The 16,799-nt window shown below is 38.9% G+C and overlaps 1 protein-coding gene across 2 annotated transcripts in view; it reads left to right on the top strand.

Moving 5' to 3' along the window:
* BMS1 (BMS1 ribosome biogenesis factor) overlaps positions 1 to 6,111 on the top strand; it is a 28,243-nt gene extending 22,132 nt beyond the window's left edge. For both annotated transcript variants that reach the window (XM_061161365.1, XM_061161366.1), the window contains exons 18-23: positions 27 to 85; positions 973 to 1,095; positions 2,054 to 2,201; positions 2,727 to 2,902; positions 4,894 to 5,055; positions 5,595 to 6,111. In XM_061161365.1, the coding sequence (XP_061017348.1) occupies positions 27 to 85; positions 973 to 1,095; positions 2,054 to 2,201; positions 2,727 to 2,902; positions 4,894 to 5,055; positions 5,595 to 5,825 (899 nt within the window). In that variant the 3' untranslated portion in view covers positions 5,826 to 6,111. The remainder of the gene's footprint in view (positions 1 to 26; positions 86 to 972; positions 1,096 to 2,053; positions 2,202 to 2,726; positions 2,903 to 4,893; positions 5,056 to 5,594) is intronic.
* The last annotated feature ends 10,688 nt before the right edge of the window (positions 6,112 to 16,799 follow it).

Here is a 16,799-nt window from a genome sequence, read left to right as displayed (position 1 = left end):
TTTTATTTTTTTCTGTTTTCTTTAAGGTCCTATCACTCCACAGGGTACTGGGTTCTTGGCAATACAGTCTGTCAGTGGCAATATGGTAACTATCTTGGATGTTTTATTTTATAGATTGTGTTTGAGAAATGATGTCTTGATTTTAGAATATGTACCTGAAACTTTAAGTTGAAAATACTCATTTTTGGTATTTATAGCCTTCAGGGAGTGGCAACCCACTCCAGTATTCCTGCTGGAAAATCCCATAGACAGAGGAGCCTGGCGGGCTAGAGCCTGTGGGGTTGCAAAGAGTCGGACATCACTGAGCGACTAACACAGTCTTCTCTTTGCTTTCAATTTTCCTGTGTCTTTTTAATAAGTATGGTGTGGGAGCAGAGAAGAGGGAAGTAGAATTGTAATGGTACTGATAATGTTTTATATTTTTATGCTTTTATGGACATATTTTTCTAAAATTACTTAAGCAGTGCTCACCACTAGCTAATCACTCTGCTGGGTTTTGACGTCCACTGGATACCAGCTAGACATTAGACTACCACCTAGTAATGCTGCTTTAGCAAAGTATGTTCACACAGCCTTCATTTGACCAATTAGAGCAGGTTTTATTAGCCTCATTTAACAGCAAAGAACACAGGACAATGAGCAAATGTAATCTAGCCTAAATGTTCAGAATTTAATTTTTCAGTCATTGTGGCCAAATTACATATTCCCTTTCATTTATCCATCTTTGTGAAACTGTGTTACTGTGAAATCACCCTCAGTAAAATGCTCAAGATATCATCAGTTTGGCTTATGTGTATTATAGTTTCAGATAACTTTTGTTAAAATACTGGTTTGTATGTTCACATATTCTTTCCTTTTCTTAGGTGACTGTAAGTGAATTGCACTTCAGTAATTTATTGCATTACAGAGAAATGTTAGTTTTTCTCTTGCTGATATTATTCCTGTATTCAAATTTTGGGGGTTCCTTTTTAGCCTGACTTCCGGATAGCTGCCACAGGAGTTGTCCTTGACCTGGATAAATCTATAAAAATTGTAAAGAAATTAAAACTAACTGGTTTTCCATATAAAATTTTCAAGAACACTTCATTCATTAAGGTCTGTATATCTTTTTATATATTCAACTATTTTTAATGTATATATTGTTAAAGGAGGAATGAAATACTTCTCATTTAGGTCTAAGGTATAGTTCTAATGTTTTCAGAAAAGTATTTGAAATCTTTTATAAACTTGTTTTTTTATATTTTTAGTTTACTCCTTTATATTGTTCTCTGGGTTACTTAAATACGCTCAGAAATCTTAAGGTGACATAAAATAGAGATATTTAGTAATTAAGGCTATTAATTATTATTTCCCTGTGAGATTGTCACAGAGCCAATATTGAAAATATGTAATCTCATTCACTAGGTTTTGTTTCCTACCTTTTTGGTTTGTGTAGAGAGAGGGGAGAAATCATGGGTTTGTCAACAGATCAGTAGAAAAATAGATAAAGTAGTTCTCAAAAGACTTTATTGGCAGGGGTATGGAGAAACGGATGTTACATCAAGCAGTATAACATGGGAGGGTAGTTTGAGCAACATTTATTGAAAATTTCATTAGTGGGGTGTTTCCATTAAAAATACAGAGTTAAGATGATCATAAAATGTTCTTAAGGTAATATGCAACCATCAGCATTCATTTGTCTAGCTTTCTTTATTTTCGGAGTGTGTGCACATAAGTAATAGGATATGAACTGTAGTCCAGCCCTGTGAGACTATAGCAAAGGCCATCTAGGCTAGTTCAGCCAATAAACATCCATTTGTTCCTCTCTTCTACAAAGATAGCAATAATGAGCATATTTATGAACCCACAATAGAGTCTTAAGTAGTGTTATTTCAGGAAAAATAGAGTTGTATTCCTGTTGACCTACTAATTCTACTTTTGGGGGGAAATACATTTTGATTATTTTATCACCCTTCAATGAATTATTTTCTGTTTTTTAACCAAGGATATATTTATGAACTAAGAGGTAAAATATCTGACTTTGTGTCTATATATTGTTAAAATACACCTATAGGGAATGTTTAATTCTGCCTTGGAAGTGGCCAAATTTGAAGGTGCTGTGATTCGAACGGTCAGTGGAATAAGGGGACAGATCAAGAAAGCCCTCCGGGCTCCAGAAGGTGCTTTCCGGGCCACCTTTGAGGATAAATTGCTGATGAGTGGTAAATCTCCTTTGTGGTGTGTTCTTAACAGCATGTTACTGTTCAGTATTGATTTCTAGCCAGTGTGAATTATAGGTGGGAGTTTAGATCTTTTGAAACAGGAGTCGGTGGTCCACCACTTTGCTGGTGGTCCAGTGGTTAAGACTTTGCCTTCCAATACAGTGGGTGTGGGTTCAGTCCCTGGTGGAGGAGCTAAGATCCCACATACCTCATGGCCAAGAAACCAAAACGTAAAACAAGTAATATTGTATCAAATTCAATTAAGATTTTAAAAATGGTACACATCAAAAGAAAAGAAAAGTGAAACAGGAGTCAGCTGTAGTTCTCCCTGCTTGGAACATCTTGTGCACTGCATCCAGCCACAACCAGAAAACTTTTATGCTATTCAAAAGTAGTTCACTTGGCACAGTCTCTCTTCAAATACTATGCAACCAGCTAGAGAAGTTTGGAGTATTTTGTTTTTTTGTGTACTAAGATGGATATGAATCTTCTGAAAATGTTAATGTAAATACACTCTCTTTCCAGATATTGTCTTCATGCGAACTTGGTATCCTGTCTCCGTTCCAGCCTTCTATAACCCAGTAACATCTTTGCTAAAACCAGTTGGTGAGAAAGACACCTGGTCAGGAATGCGGACAACTGGTCAACTCCGGCTTGCCCATGGCATCAAACTAAAAGCCAACAAGGATTCTCTCTATAAGGTACAGTTGCGCATGTGTTCTGTAGATGCGTGTCATTCAGAAGTTCGTGTGTAATGTCCTTTTGTGGTTTGAGTTTTCAAGTAGAAAGTCTAACATTAAACTGGAATGAATGTGTTTATGTTCATAGACTGTTTTGGAAGGAACACAGGACAAGTGGTAAAAGTGGTTTTCTGTGGATTAGAATGGAGACTTTTCACTGTATATACCTCATTTGAACTATTTTTCTTTGCACTAAACACATATATTACTTTAAAAAACATTAATGTACTTATTCTCATCGAAACAATGTGGAAGGTTATTTTTGAAGGTTTTAATAAACTTTTTATTGAAGTGTTAACATACATACAGCTTCCCTGATAACTTTACCTCCGTTGGTAAAGATCTGCCTGCAATGCAGAAGAGCCCGGTTCAATTCCTGGGTCGGCAAGATCCACTGGGAAAGGGATAGGCTACCCACGCCAGTATTCTTGGGCTTCGCTTGTGGCTCATCTGTAAAGAATCTGCCTGCAATGTGGGAGACCTGGGTTTGATCGCTGGGTTGGGAAGATCCCCTGGAGAAGGGAAAGGCTACCCACTCCAGTATTCTGGCCTGGAGAGTTCCATGGACTACAGTCCATGGGGTCACAAAGAGTCAGACACGACTGAGCGTCTTTCACTTTCAACATACATACAGAGATGTACACAAATAATAAGTGTATACAGCTCAGTGAATTTGTTTTGCTTTTTTTTTAAATTGGAAGATAATTGCTCTACAGTGCTGTGCTGGCTTCTGCTGCACAACACTGTGGATCAGCCCTGAGTATACACAGGTCTCCTCCTCCTTCAGCCTTCCTCCCGTCTTCAACCCTGTCCTACCCTTTACATCTTAAATCCTCAGTCCCTGCCTGAATCCCCACTTTCATTCAGGTTTTAGTCTCTGAGAGTGTCTGTTATTTTGTTCACAGGTTAACAAGGCATTTGAAAAGATTTATTTGTGTTAATGGTGGATATTTAATTGTTTTGTAATAAGTAGGTAATTCAGGGTATTGGTTTATCATTCTGCTAGAAACAGTTTTCCAGGCATTAGTTTTTCTGTAAAATAGTTAATAAAATTTGAGTCATGTTGCCATGAATTGCTTTTAAAATATACTTGAGGACATAGTACCTGTTGTCCAGTTTGTGGAGCCTACTCATTTTTGAGAAGGATATTTCTCTGAATTCTTTCATTCTAAAATATTTTTGTTTTTAAACAGAATATTGAATATTATTGTGGGTGGTGTCTTTAACAATAAATTTAAAGATATTGCAGAAATATTCTCTATGTAGTGAACTTTAGTAAAGGTTTAGGGCAAAACTGTCATCTTACTAACTACTTTTGAGGCAGTTAAGGATTTTGTTTATCTCAATTTAAGTATAGAATTCGGTTAGCTTGAGAATTGAATGTAGAGAGAGTTTTGCTTTCATTTGTCATTTAAATCTCACTTTTCTCAATCAGCCTTTTATTAGAAACAGAATAAACTTCTTAATGAGAATCAGGGGTGGGGGCACTTTGGCTCTTCATTGGAGGAAGAACTATATCCTTAAATCCAGAGAAGCTGATAGTCAAGATGAAAAGCTAGATTATTCTTGTCAGGCTAGAAAAACCCATTTCAGTCCCAAAGATAAGGCCTGAATTTGCCATTAACAGAAAGGTTGAATCTTTTCATCCAGTCTGTTAAGATCTCATTGCCCATACTGTAGAAATTTGCACAGTTGATTTCTTAGAAGAATTGTAAATATGTATTCTATATTTATTCTATATATTCCTTTGTTTTGCCTGTAGCTGTGCATGCTCATTGAAGCATTTGAAGTATTTGATGGATGATTGAGTCCTCATTTCTCATGGTCAGCAAACTGTGGTATTACTGATTTGTAGAAAAATCAATCCATTGAGAAGTTTTCATGCAAATTTTAAGTGCGCATAGATCATAATTTAAATATGTCATAGTCTTTGTTTTCTTTTTCTTTTTCAGCCAATTGTGAGGCAAAAGAAACATTTTAATTCACTGCACATTCCAAAAGCCTTGCAGAAGGCCCTGCCATTTAAGAGTAAGCCCAAGACCCAGGCAAAGGCAGGCAAGACTCCGAAGGACAGAGTGAGACCGGCCGTCATACGGGAGCCTCAGGAAAGGAAGGTACTATCAATGGATGGCTTCCGGTACATTGCATTTAGATGTGAAAATCATGCTCTCAGTCACACACTTGGCGTTCTTACCGCATTCTCACTTTTCATGAGGAAAGGATAAGGGTCAGACTTATTCAGGGCACTAGATCTGGAAGTTAGAAGAAAAGCCAGAATCCATTTCCCTTCTTTTGTTTAGTCATGCTCTGCCCTTATGCATTTTAATGGGAAATAAGAAGCACACAGCTGGCACATCACTCTATCTATGGATACAGAGTATCCATAGAGTGATTAACAAAGGTGGTTTTGTGGTCACGGCCATTATTTAAGTATTTTGCTGAGTCAGTATGCTCCTACTTATATTTCCATGCAAATTATAATTCGCTAGTTCATGATCAGTTTTCACTAGATTAGTTATTCATTTGGATAATGAATTGATTCTCATTTTGATACAGTCAGCTGCAATGTTTAGGATTCCTTAAACTTAGAACGAAGGCATGCTGTAGCTGTAAGGATATTCTGATGCTCAGGAATATTCTGATTCCCTGTCAGATCCTTGCACTGCTGGATGCTCTGAGTACAGTGCACAGTGAGAAGATGAAGAAAGCCAAGGAGCAGCGGCATCTCCACAACAAAGAACACTTCAAAATGAAGCAGAAGGAGGAAGAAGAGAAACTGAAGCGACAGAAGGACCTCAGGAAGAAGCTCTACCGAATTCAGGGTCAGAAAGAAAGAAGAAATCAGAAGTCCAGCTTGAAGGGGCCTGAGGAGCAGTTGAAGTGAGCTGCAGAAAGATAGACTGTCATTTGAACCCACAGTGATGAATGTTTTCACATTGTAAATGACAAGTCAGGGGACTGGACAAGCCTCTTTGTTTGGTGCATTACACAGACTGTGCCTTTGAGAGGAGAAATGAGACTGCTCATAGGATACCTGTTCGTTCTCAACATCTAGCCATAAGGCAAAATAAAGCTACATAATTTATGGTTTTCTAGATCCCCTCACATTCCTCTTAACCTGTCTCAGTTTAATTTTGTGCTACAAAAGTATTAAAATATTTTCTTGTTAATTTTGGCTTAGTTTTCATTAAGGATGAATGCTTGATAGTTGCTTTTTCAGCCACATTCATGATGCATTTTCCAGGAGGGAAAAAATGTTAACTTGAATCCTCAGCGTTAAGATAAAATTTTAGGGGTGGATATGTAATTTTATGTCTTCATGTTTTGCAAGTTAGTGTTAGCTGTGCATGCTCAATCACTTCAGTCATGTCCAACTCTTTGTCACCCTATGGACGGTAACCCACAAGGCTCATCTGTTTGTGGGAATCTCCAGGCAAGAATACTGGAGTGCATTGCCATACCCTCCTCCAGAGGATCTTCCTGACTTACAGATCAAACCCGCACCTCTTATGTCTCCTGCATCGGCAGGCAGGTTCTTTACCACTAGTGCCACCTGGGAAGACAATAATAGCTAGTTAACACTAAATACTCATTTAATGCTTTAGACCAGGGATGATGTATATCTGTGGAGATAGTTAGGTATACTGTCTGAAGTTCATATTGGTTAACCCTCTAGGTCTAAAATATATAACTGAGAGACATCAACACCTACCTGGGAGTGAGCAGAATCATCTAGGGATAGGAAAGGATCAAGATGAAACAGCCAGGTCTTATTAGTGCAGTGTTCCTGCCATTAGCTAAGTGCCTCCACATACGTCAAAAGAATATCATCAAGTCCACATGTTCAGGCCAGCGCCAAAGAAGCCCAAGTGATCTTGCTAAGGCAACCACTCGTCTAAAAGCTGAATAGGTCCAGCTAAGCAAGGCTGTGCACAGAAGCCAGACATGTAACTCACATCAACAGCGAGGGCAGCCTGTCCTTCCCAGTGTCCTAGACTGCTACAGGCAGACTTTACCATCACAGTGCTACATGCAGGGAGGGGCTCCCGGCTCTGCCACTGTTCATGATGTGACTCCGGAAGATGATGCTGTGAATGTGCTGCACTCAATATGCCAGCAAATTTGGAAAATTCAGCAGTGGCCACGACCTGAAAGGTCAGTTTTCATTCCAATTTCAAAGAAGGGCAATGCCAAAGAATGTTCAAACTACCACACAATTGCACTCATCCCACACACTAGTAAAGTAATGCTCAAAATCCTCTAAGCCAGGCTTCAATAGTACATGAACCGTGAACTTCCAGATGTTCAAGCTGGACTTAGAAAAGCTAGAGGAACCAGAGATCAAATTGCCAACATCCATTGGATCATCAAAAAAGCAGGAGAGTTCCAGAAAAACATCTGCTTTATTGACTATGCCAAAGCCTTTGACTGTGTGGACCACAGTAAACTGTGGAACGTTCTTCATGAAATGGGAATCCAAACCCCCTGACCTGCTTCTTGAGAAATCTGTATGCAGGTCAGGAAACAACAGTTAGAACTAGACATGGAAAACAGACTGTTTCCAAATAGGAAAAGGAGTACGTCAAGGCTGTATATTGTCACCCTGCTTATTTAACTTAGATGCAGAACATCATGAGAAACACTGGGCTGGATGAAGCACAAGCTGGAAGATTGGAAGAAATATCAGTAGCCTCAGATATGCAGATGACCACCCTATGGCAGAAAGTGAAGAACTAAAGAACCTCTCGATGAAAGTGAAAGAGGAGAGTGAAAAAGTTGGCTCAAAACTCAACATTCAGAAAACTAAGATCATGGCATCAGGTCCCATCACTTCATAGCAAATAGATGGGGAAACAGTGAGAGACTTTATTTTCTTGGTCTCCAAAATCACTGAAGATGGTGACTGCAGCCATGAAATTAAAAGATGCTTGATCCTTGGAAGAAAAGTTACGACCAACCTAGACAGCATATTAAAAAGCAGATTCATTACTTTGTCCACAAAGGTCTGCCTAGTCAAGGCTATAGTTTTTCCAGTAGTCATGTATGGATGTGAGAGTTGGACCGTAAAGAAAGCTGAGTGCTGAAGAATTGATGCTTTTGAACTGTGGTGTTGGAGAAGACTCTTGAGAGTCCCCTGGACTTCGAGGAGATCACACCAGTCCATCCTAAAGGACATCAGTCCTGAATATTCATTGGAAGGACTGATGCTGAAGCTGAAACTGCAATACTTTGGCCACCTGATGCAAAGGACTGACTCATTTGAAAAGACCCTGATGTTAGGAAAGATTGAAGGTGGGAGGAAAAGGGGACGACAGATGATAAGATAGTTGGATGGCATCACCAACTCAATGGACCTGAGTTTGAGTAAACTCTAGGAGTTGGTGATGGACAGGGAGGCCCTGCATGCTGCAGTCCATGGGGTCGCAAAGAGTCAGACACAGCTGAGCGACTGAACTGAACTGGGCAAATTCCCAAGTATCTCTGAGTTTCAAGTTTCTTATCTGTAATATGGGGGTGATAAACTAATCTTGCAGTTTGTGAGGCTTTAATGAGACCTAATGCAAAATGACTGGCACAGAACAGATTTTTAAATTTTTTGTTTCTCCTGGTCCCATTTTAAAGAGTTGTATAGGGTCCAAGAGTTTTAACACTTACATAGATTTTAACACATATCTATATGTTCATGTAACCACCACCACTGTCAAGATACCAAAGAGTCCCATCTCCAGAGCACTTCCTCATGCTATGTAGCTCAAGCCTTACTCGCTTCCAACCCCTGTTAACTGCTGATGAGTTTTTCATCACTACAGCTTGTCATTTCAAGAATATGTAAGTAAAACAACAGTATGTAATCTTTTGAAATTGGCATTATGTCTTTGAGACTCATCTTGATTGTCCTGTGTATCAACGGTGCATTCTTTTTGTTTACTAAATAGTTACCAGCTATACAGACAGACCACAGTTGGTTATCCATTCTCCAGTGAAAGGTACTGTGGTTGTTTCCAGTTTGGGGCAATTATGAATATAGCTGCTATAAATAATCTGTATAGAGGTTTTTGTGTGAACATGTTTTCATTACTGCAGGGAAAAAAAATAACCCAGAAGAAGCACTTCTGGGTCATACGGTTTAAAAGAACTGTCAAACTGTTTTCTGGAGGGGCTATACCATTTTGCATTCCCACCAGCTAATGGATATGTAGTGGTATCTTGCTGTGGTTTTAATTTGCATTTCCCTAATGACCAATAATGTGGAGCATCTTTTCATATGCTTACTTGCCTTTCATGTACTGTGTCTGTCCTCTCTGGTGAAGTTTATATTCAAATCTTTTGCCTACTATTTATTTGGATCATTATTGTTGATTTTGAGAGTTCTTTGTATATTTTGGAAGAAGTCCTTTGTCACATATGTGATTTGCTAATACTTTCTCCTAGTCTATTGCTGTTTTCTCATTTTCTTAAGAATATCTTTAACAAAATTTAAAATATTTATCCAGCCTAATTTATTTTCTCTTTTATGGATTGTGCATTTGGTGTTCTCACTAAGAATTCTTTTCCTAGCCCCAGGTCAAGAAGATATTCTTGTATGTTTTCTTCTAAAAGCTTTATAGCCTTATGATTTTCATTTTGAGTTAATTTTTATATTAAGATGTGAGATTTAGATTGGAGTCCTATTTTTTTAAGTTAAATTGTTCTAATACCATTTGTTGAAAGGCTATCCTTTCTCCATTGAAATACCTTTGCATCTTTGTCAAAAATCAGTTGGGCATATTTGTGAGGGTATATTCTGGGCTCTATTCTCTTTTGATTGATGTGTCTCACTTTGCCACAATATCTTGATTATTGTAGCTTTACATTAGGTCTGTAAATTGAGACGTGTGATTCCTCTAAATAGCTGTTTTTTCAAAATTGTTGCTGCTGTTCTAGGGCCTTTCCCTTTATAAATTTTGATAAGCTTGCCTACGTTTACCAAAGAATGCTGCTGTGATTTTGATGGCTTTTGATCTATAGATCAACTTGGAAAGAATTGACATCAATATAGATTCCTCCAGTCCATGGCATATCTCTGTTTATTTAGGACTTTTTTTGGCTTCAAATCGTTTACTGCTAGATTTTAGAAAAATCATTGGTTTTTGTGTGTTGAACTTACATTCTATGACTGTAATATGCCCATTTAGTCTAGATCTTTTTGTGGGAAGGGGAGCAGATTTCTTGGGATTTTATACTTAGACTATCATGTCTGCAAGTAGACAGGGCTTTTATTCCTTCCTTTGTAACTGTAAAACTGATGTGTTGCAGTGGCTAGCACTTTCAGGATAATGTGAAATTGAAGTATTGAATGTGGACATTCTTGCTTTGGTTCCTTGTAGACGCTGTTTTTCAGTTTGAGGAAATTCCTTTCTATGCCTGGTTAGCTGGGAATCTTTATCATGAATAAATGTTATAAGAGATATGGTTCTGTAGAGTTCTTATGTCTATTTGATTATGGTATCAGGGTAATGCTGGCCTTATAAGATGATTTGGAAAATGTTCCCTCTCCTTTTATATTCTTGAATTGAGGGTAGGATTGTTGTTATTTCTTCTTTAAGTGTTTGGTAGAATTTGTCAGTGAGGGAATTCCTTAGAGTTAAACTCCATGCTACCAAGGCAGGGGAAATGGGTTCAATACCTGGTTGAGGAACTAAGATCCTGCAAGCCATGAACTGTGACCAGATTTTTTTTTTAATGTTTATTTAACAATGAATTTAATATATTTAATACTTATAGGACTACTCAGATTATTTCATCCTCAGTGAATTTTCATAGATTATGAAATGGAATTGATTTATTTCACCTAGATTGTCAAATTTATGGGTATAGAGTTATTTGTGTGTCCCTTGTGTGTGTGTATGCTCATTCAGTTGTGTCTGACTCTTTGTGACCCAAAGGACTGTAGCCCACCAGACTCCTCTGTCCATGGAATTCTCCAGGCAAGAATACTGGAGTTGGTTGCCATTTCCTTCTCCAGGGGATCTTCCCTATCCAAGGATCAAATCCGCATCTCTTGCATTGGCAGGTGGATTCTTTACCACAGCACCACCTGGGAAGCCCCCTGTATGAATCCCTTACTATCCTTTTAGTATCTTTTGGGTCTGTAGTGACATCACCTCTTTCATTCCTAATACTGGTAATTTGTGTTTTTTCTACTGTTGTTCTTTGTCAGTATTCCTAGAAGTTTGTTCGTTTTTATTTCAAAGAATGAGCTTCTGGTTTCATTGATTTTTCTCTATTCTTTTGCTGTTTTCAATTTTATTGATTTCTGCTCTTTATTATTTTCTTATGCTTGCTTTGATTTTATTATGTTCTTTTTTCCTAATGTCTTAAGATTGAAGCTTAGATTAATGATTTGAGACCTTTCTTTTTTCCTAAAACAAGCATTTCATGTCATACATGTCCTTGTAAGCACTCTGTAGCTACAGGTCCCAACCAGCCTTCTATGGGTTGTGGTCACAGTATCAGTTCCATTTACATACAAAGCCCTTGCAGTGTTATTTGGGTCAGTCTCATATGTGCATTACCCATAGCCTATGTGGGCCTGGGACATTGATCTATTTCTTTGGCCTATTCTCAGAGTCAATGATATGCTTCTTAGAGTCATATCTATGCGTGCACAGCTCGGGAGGGAGCCCAGGAGCTCATTAACAACTTTTGGGGGTCACTGTCCTGAACTCTTCCCACTCCTTGATTTCCTGGTACTTTCCCTGTTTCCTTTTTAGCCCTCAATCTAAACACTGCAGCTTCCGTAATACATCTGTGCCCACACCCAGAGTCAAGCAAAGGACCAGGAGAGTAAGAAAACAATGGTTAAAACAACAGCAACAACAAAACTCCTTCCAACCTGGATCAAAAGAGGGTGTGCTTATGGGCTGCAGAGGGCTGGGCAGGAGAAAATGGAGTAGAGAAGAGGGGAGATTTCTTGCACTCTCTCTGGGTTTTAGGAGACTCTTTCCTGCTCCTCAGCCTTAAGGCTTTCTTGAGTGGTCTCTGTTTGCACCTACATCCACCTCGAGGTTCAGGCTGCCTCGCTCGGGTGAGGATAGCTGTGAGGTACCAGCAACGGAAAAATGGTAAAACTCCCCACCAGCTCAGTGTTACTTTGAATTATGGTCTTCTGTCCCAGTTCTCCTGCTGTTATTTTATTTGACTTTAAAAGTCCTCAAATAGCTCCTCTGTGCATTCTATTCAAGTTTTTACACTTGCATTTCAGTGGAAGACACAGAGAGTGAAATATACTTACTGAATGTTTTTTCATGATCTGAAATCCCCTTTGTTTTTCCCTTTAAAACAAATTCCTATAAATAAGATTCTGAGGCCACTTTTTAAAAATTGCTTTTTATTTTGAAATAATTATAGATTCGCAGGAATTTGCCCAAAAATTTACAGGGAGTTTTCCTTGGGCCATTTACCCAGCTTCCTGCAGTGCTAACATCTGGCAGAACTGTAGTACAATATCAAAATCAGGAAAATTGACCTTGGTACAAATCCACAAAGCTTATTCAGATCTCATGAGTCATTTATGTGCTAATTTATGTGTGTTATTCTGTGTGATATGTGTGTAGCTTTAATGATGACAATCATACAGAACTGTGACATCACTGGAAGGCTTCCTTGTGCTACCACTTTAAAGTCACATGCCCCTCACCCATCCTTAACCTCTAACAACTATTAGTCTGTTTTCTATCTCTATAGTTACGTTACTTCACAACCTTATGGAATCATATAGTATGTGTCCTTTTAAAATCAGCTTATTTCACTCAGCATAATTTCCTTGAGTTGTGCAGGTTGTTGTAAGTGTCAATAGTCTCTTCCTTTAAAAAAAAAATTAATTATTTTTGGCTGTGCTGGGTCTTTACTGCTGCCAGGACTTTTCTCTAGCTGCAGCAAGTGGGGGCTACTCTCTAGTTGCAATGTGCGGGATTCTCATTGCAGTCGCTTCTCGTTGCAGAGCATGGGTTCTAGGCATGTGGGCTCAGTAGTTGCAGTGCGTGGGCTTAATTAGTTGCTCCACGGCATGTGGAATCTCTCCAGACCAGGGATCAAACCCACGTCTCCTGCGTTAGCAGGCAGATTCTTTACCACTGAGCCCCAGGGAAGCTCAGTCTCTTCCATCTTAATGCTGCATGGTATTTCATAATGTTTATTTATGTTCTACAGTTTGTTCAGCATTCCACATTGAAGGACATGTGCATAGTTTCTGAAAAGTGAAAGTTCAAGTCAGTCAGTTGTGTCCAACTCTTTGTGACCCCATGGACTTTACAGGCCATGAAATTCTCCAGGCCAGAATACTGGAGTGAGTAGCCTATCCCTTCTCCAGGGGATCTTCCTGACGCAGGAATCAAACCCGGGTCTCCTGCAATTGCAGGCAGATTCTTTACCAACGGAGCTATTAGGGAATCCCTAGTTTTTGACTATTACAAATAAAACTGCTATGAACATACATGTATAAGATTCTGTGTAAAAGTAAGTTTTCATTTCTCCAGTAAAATGCCCAACATGGCATTTTCTGGGCCAAATGATAAGTCCATTTTTAGTCTTCAAAGGAACTTCCAAACTATTTTCCAGAGTGGCAGTACCATTTTACAGTCTCACCAGCAATGTATGAACTCTCTGGCTCTCTGTATTCTTGCAAGCATTTAGTGTTAGTGCTTTTTTAAAGCCATTCAAATGGGTGTGTAGTCATAAGTCATTGTGGTTCTAATTTGCACTTCCCTAATGACTAATGATGTTGCCCATCCTTTCATGTGTTTATTTGCCATCTATATAGCCTCTTTGGTCAAATATCTGTTCAAATCTTTAGTACATTTTCAATTTTGTTTGTTTAATATTGACTTCTGAGAATTTTTTTAAAATAAATTTGTAGACATCTTAAGTTCTTTGTTAGGTATCCAATTTGCAAGTATTTTATCCCATCTGTAATTTGTCTTTTCATCATCTGAACAGGATATTTTGCAGAGCAAAGAGAATTTTTAATTCTGATGAAGTGTGGTCCAGTTTATCAATTTTTCCTTTCATGGATTGTACTTTTGGTGTCAAGGTTTCAGAACTCTTGGTCTAGTCTCTCCTCCCTCCACCCCCCCACTTCTGCCTGTGCCTTGATCTCAGACTTCTCAGCCTCCAGAACTGTAAGAAAGAAGCTTCTGTTGTTTAAGCCATCCAGTTTAATGACATTTATTTAGCCCAAATGGACTAAGACAATGGGAGAAAACCCAGGAGCTCAGTGCAGTGCCACCTCTCAAGTCTCCTCCTTCCTGTCAGTCTGCCTTCCTCTTTCCACCTTACAAATCCTTTTATGATTGAAGGGATTTCCAATGCCTTTAGTCATATTTAGAGGGAAGGGGCAGGAACAGGTGAATCTATACCACCTTGACATGGAATGCCCAATCTTTCAAGTGTTTGGAATGTGTTCCACTCAATGTCTGTCCCTTGGGGTGGCTGTAACAGTTCATAACCCCACCAGCAATGTTTGCATGCATCCATTTTCTTCATCCATGCAAAGTGGCTTTGCAGGGATGAACAAAAAAGAGGATGCTAAGCCAGCCCATCTCAGCCTGTGCTCTGCCCTGAAGAGCATCCTGCCCACCTTCCCTAACCGACCTGGAAGGTGCTGCCTGGGGCTAAGGCTGCCGGCTCCTCCTCCCAAGTGTACTCAACCGGCTAAGTTGGCTGACCTTCATCAGGAACAGTGAGTGGCTTGGACTTCCATGGTGGCTCAGTGGTTAAGGGAGCATGGGCTCAATCCCTGTCAGGAAACTAAGATCCTACATGTCTTGTGGTGTGGCCAAAAAACAAATAAAAAAACCCAACCAAACAAGTGAGATAAAACAAAACAAACAGAAATAAAAGAGGAAAAAAAAATGGCTGTAGGGGAAAATGAGACATGTGAGAAGAGTAAACACCGAGAGGAAAAGATCACAAACAACACCAGAGAGAGCGGATAGACAAGACAGGAAAAGCATTTACACATGAATAATAAATACCCTCAGTAGGGTACTGGAAATACGAGGCTAGATGAGGCAGTTATGAAGAAGAACCAGCTGGTGATAAAGGGTGTAAACAATGAAGAAATGATGAACTCAGTGGGAAGCTTAAAGGGCAGAAGAACAAATGAATGAACGGGGAGGAGCCAATGAGATGGAGAGTTAAGGGAGGATGGAGGTGAGAAGGCAAAGTGTTCCTATTTATCTATTAATAATATGAGTGCCAGAGGGAGAGGAAGAGATCAACAGATAAGAGGAAATATTTGAAAAGTAACTGAATTTTCCTATTTCCGATTCCTGCCAGTGACACATGTTCTCAATGCTTTTAATTTTTGCCAGTCTGGTGGGTACAAGAAATATTTCATTGTTTAAATTTGCATTTTTATTAGATATCTAGAGGGCTTTAGCATCTCTTCAAGTGTTTATCAGCCATTCTTATATCTTCTGTAATTAGTGCATATTCTTTGCTTGTTTTTCCGTTGGTCTGTATTGACTTTGTAAAAGCTCCTTAGGTATTCTGTATATAAACCAGGTGGCTGTTTATAAATCTTATAAATATTTTTTCCAGTGTAACACATGTCTTTTGATAAGTCCGTGATGCCTTTCCTTGCATAGAGGTTTTAAATGTTCATGTGATCAAATCTGGTGTTTTACTTTTTGGCTTTGAGGTTTTGTGTCCTGTCTGGGTGAGTCATTCTTACCTCTTTAATTACAAAAACGACCCTCTATTTTAAATATCCTCTTATTAAAAAAAAAAAATCTTTCTGTATGTTTTCTAAATTTTTATTCTTTAGCTTAAAATATTAATAATTATTAAGTATTTTTCTTTTCAATTTCATATTAAGTGATTATTGGTTTTATTTATTTTGACTATTTACATTTAGTTTAATTATTTTGAAATAATATATGAACATAGATTGTAAACATTCCAACAATATAGGAATAGTATAAAAAGAATGGTTTTCTCTTTAACTTCCTTCCAAACTCTGCCTCACAGTTAACCATGTACTCTGTCTGATGTGTATCTTCCTGATCTCTAATTTTAGACACTTATATTCATGTATATTTATTTTCTTCCATTGAAGCTCTCTCTTATCACTACTGTATGTGTCTGGAGGATCTTTCTATATCATTGCAGCCTCTGTGTGTGTGTGTGTGTGTGTGTGTGTGAGATCCTTGTTCAGTCTGTTAATCCTGTAGAGAGAACTGGGAGCTAGGATCTTTCTATATCATTGCAGCCTGTGTGTGTGTGTGTGTGTGTGTGTGTGTGTGTGTGTGTGTGTGTGTGTGTGTGTGTGTGTGTGAGAGATCCTTGTTCAGTCTGTTAATCCTGTAGAGAGAACTGGGAGCTAGGATCTTTCTATATCATTGCAGCCTCTGTGTGTGTGTGTGTGTGTGTGTGTGTGTGAGATCCTTGTTCAGTCTGTTAATCCTGTAGAGAGAACTGGGAGCTAGGGTCTTTCTATATCATTGCAGCCTGTGTGTGTGTGTGTGTGTGTGTGTGTGTGTGAGAGATCCTTGTTCAGTCTGTGTGTGTGTGTGTGTGTGTGTGTGTGTGAGATCCTTGTTCAGTCTGTTAATCCTGTAGAGAGAACTGGGAGCTAGGATCTTTCTATATCATTGCAGCCTCTGTGTGTGTGTGTGTGTGTGTGTGTGTGTGTGTGAGATCCTTGTTCAGTCTGTTAATCCTGTAGAGAGAACTGGGAGCTAGGGTCTTTCTATATCATTGCAGCCTGTGTGTGTGTGTGTGTGTGTGTGTGTGTGTGTGTGTGTGAGAGATCCTTGTTCAGTCTGTGTGTGTGTGTGTGTGTGTGTGTGTGTGTGTGAGATCCTTGTTCAGTCTG

Source organism: Dama dama, chromosome 15, assembly GCF_033118175.1.
Source record: "Dama dama isolate Ldn47 chromosome 15, ASM3311817v1, whole genome shotgun sequence".
NCBI classification, from domain to species: Eukaryota; Metazoa; Chordata; class Mammalia; order Artiodactyla; family Cervidae; genus Dama; species Dama dama.
This window is presented reverse-complemented; position numbering and strand designations above follow the sequence as displayed.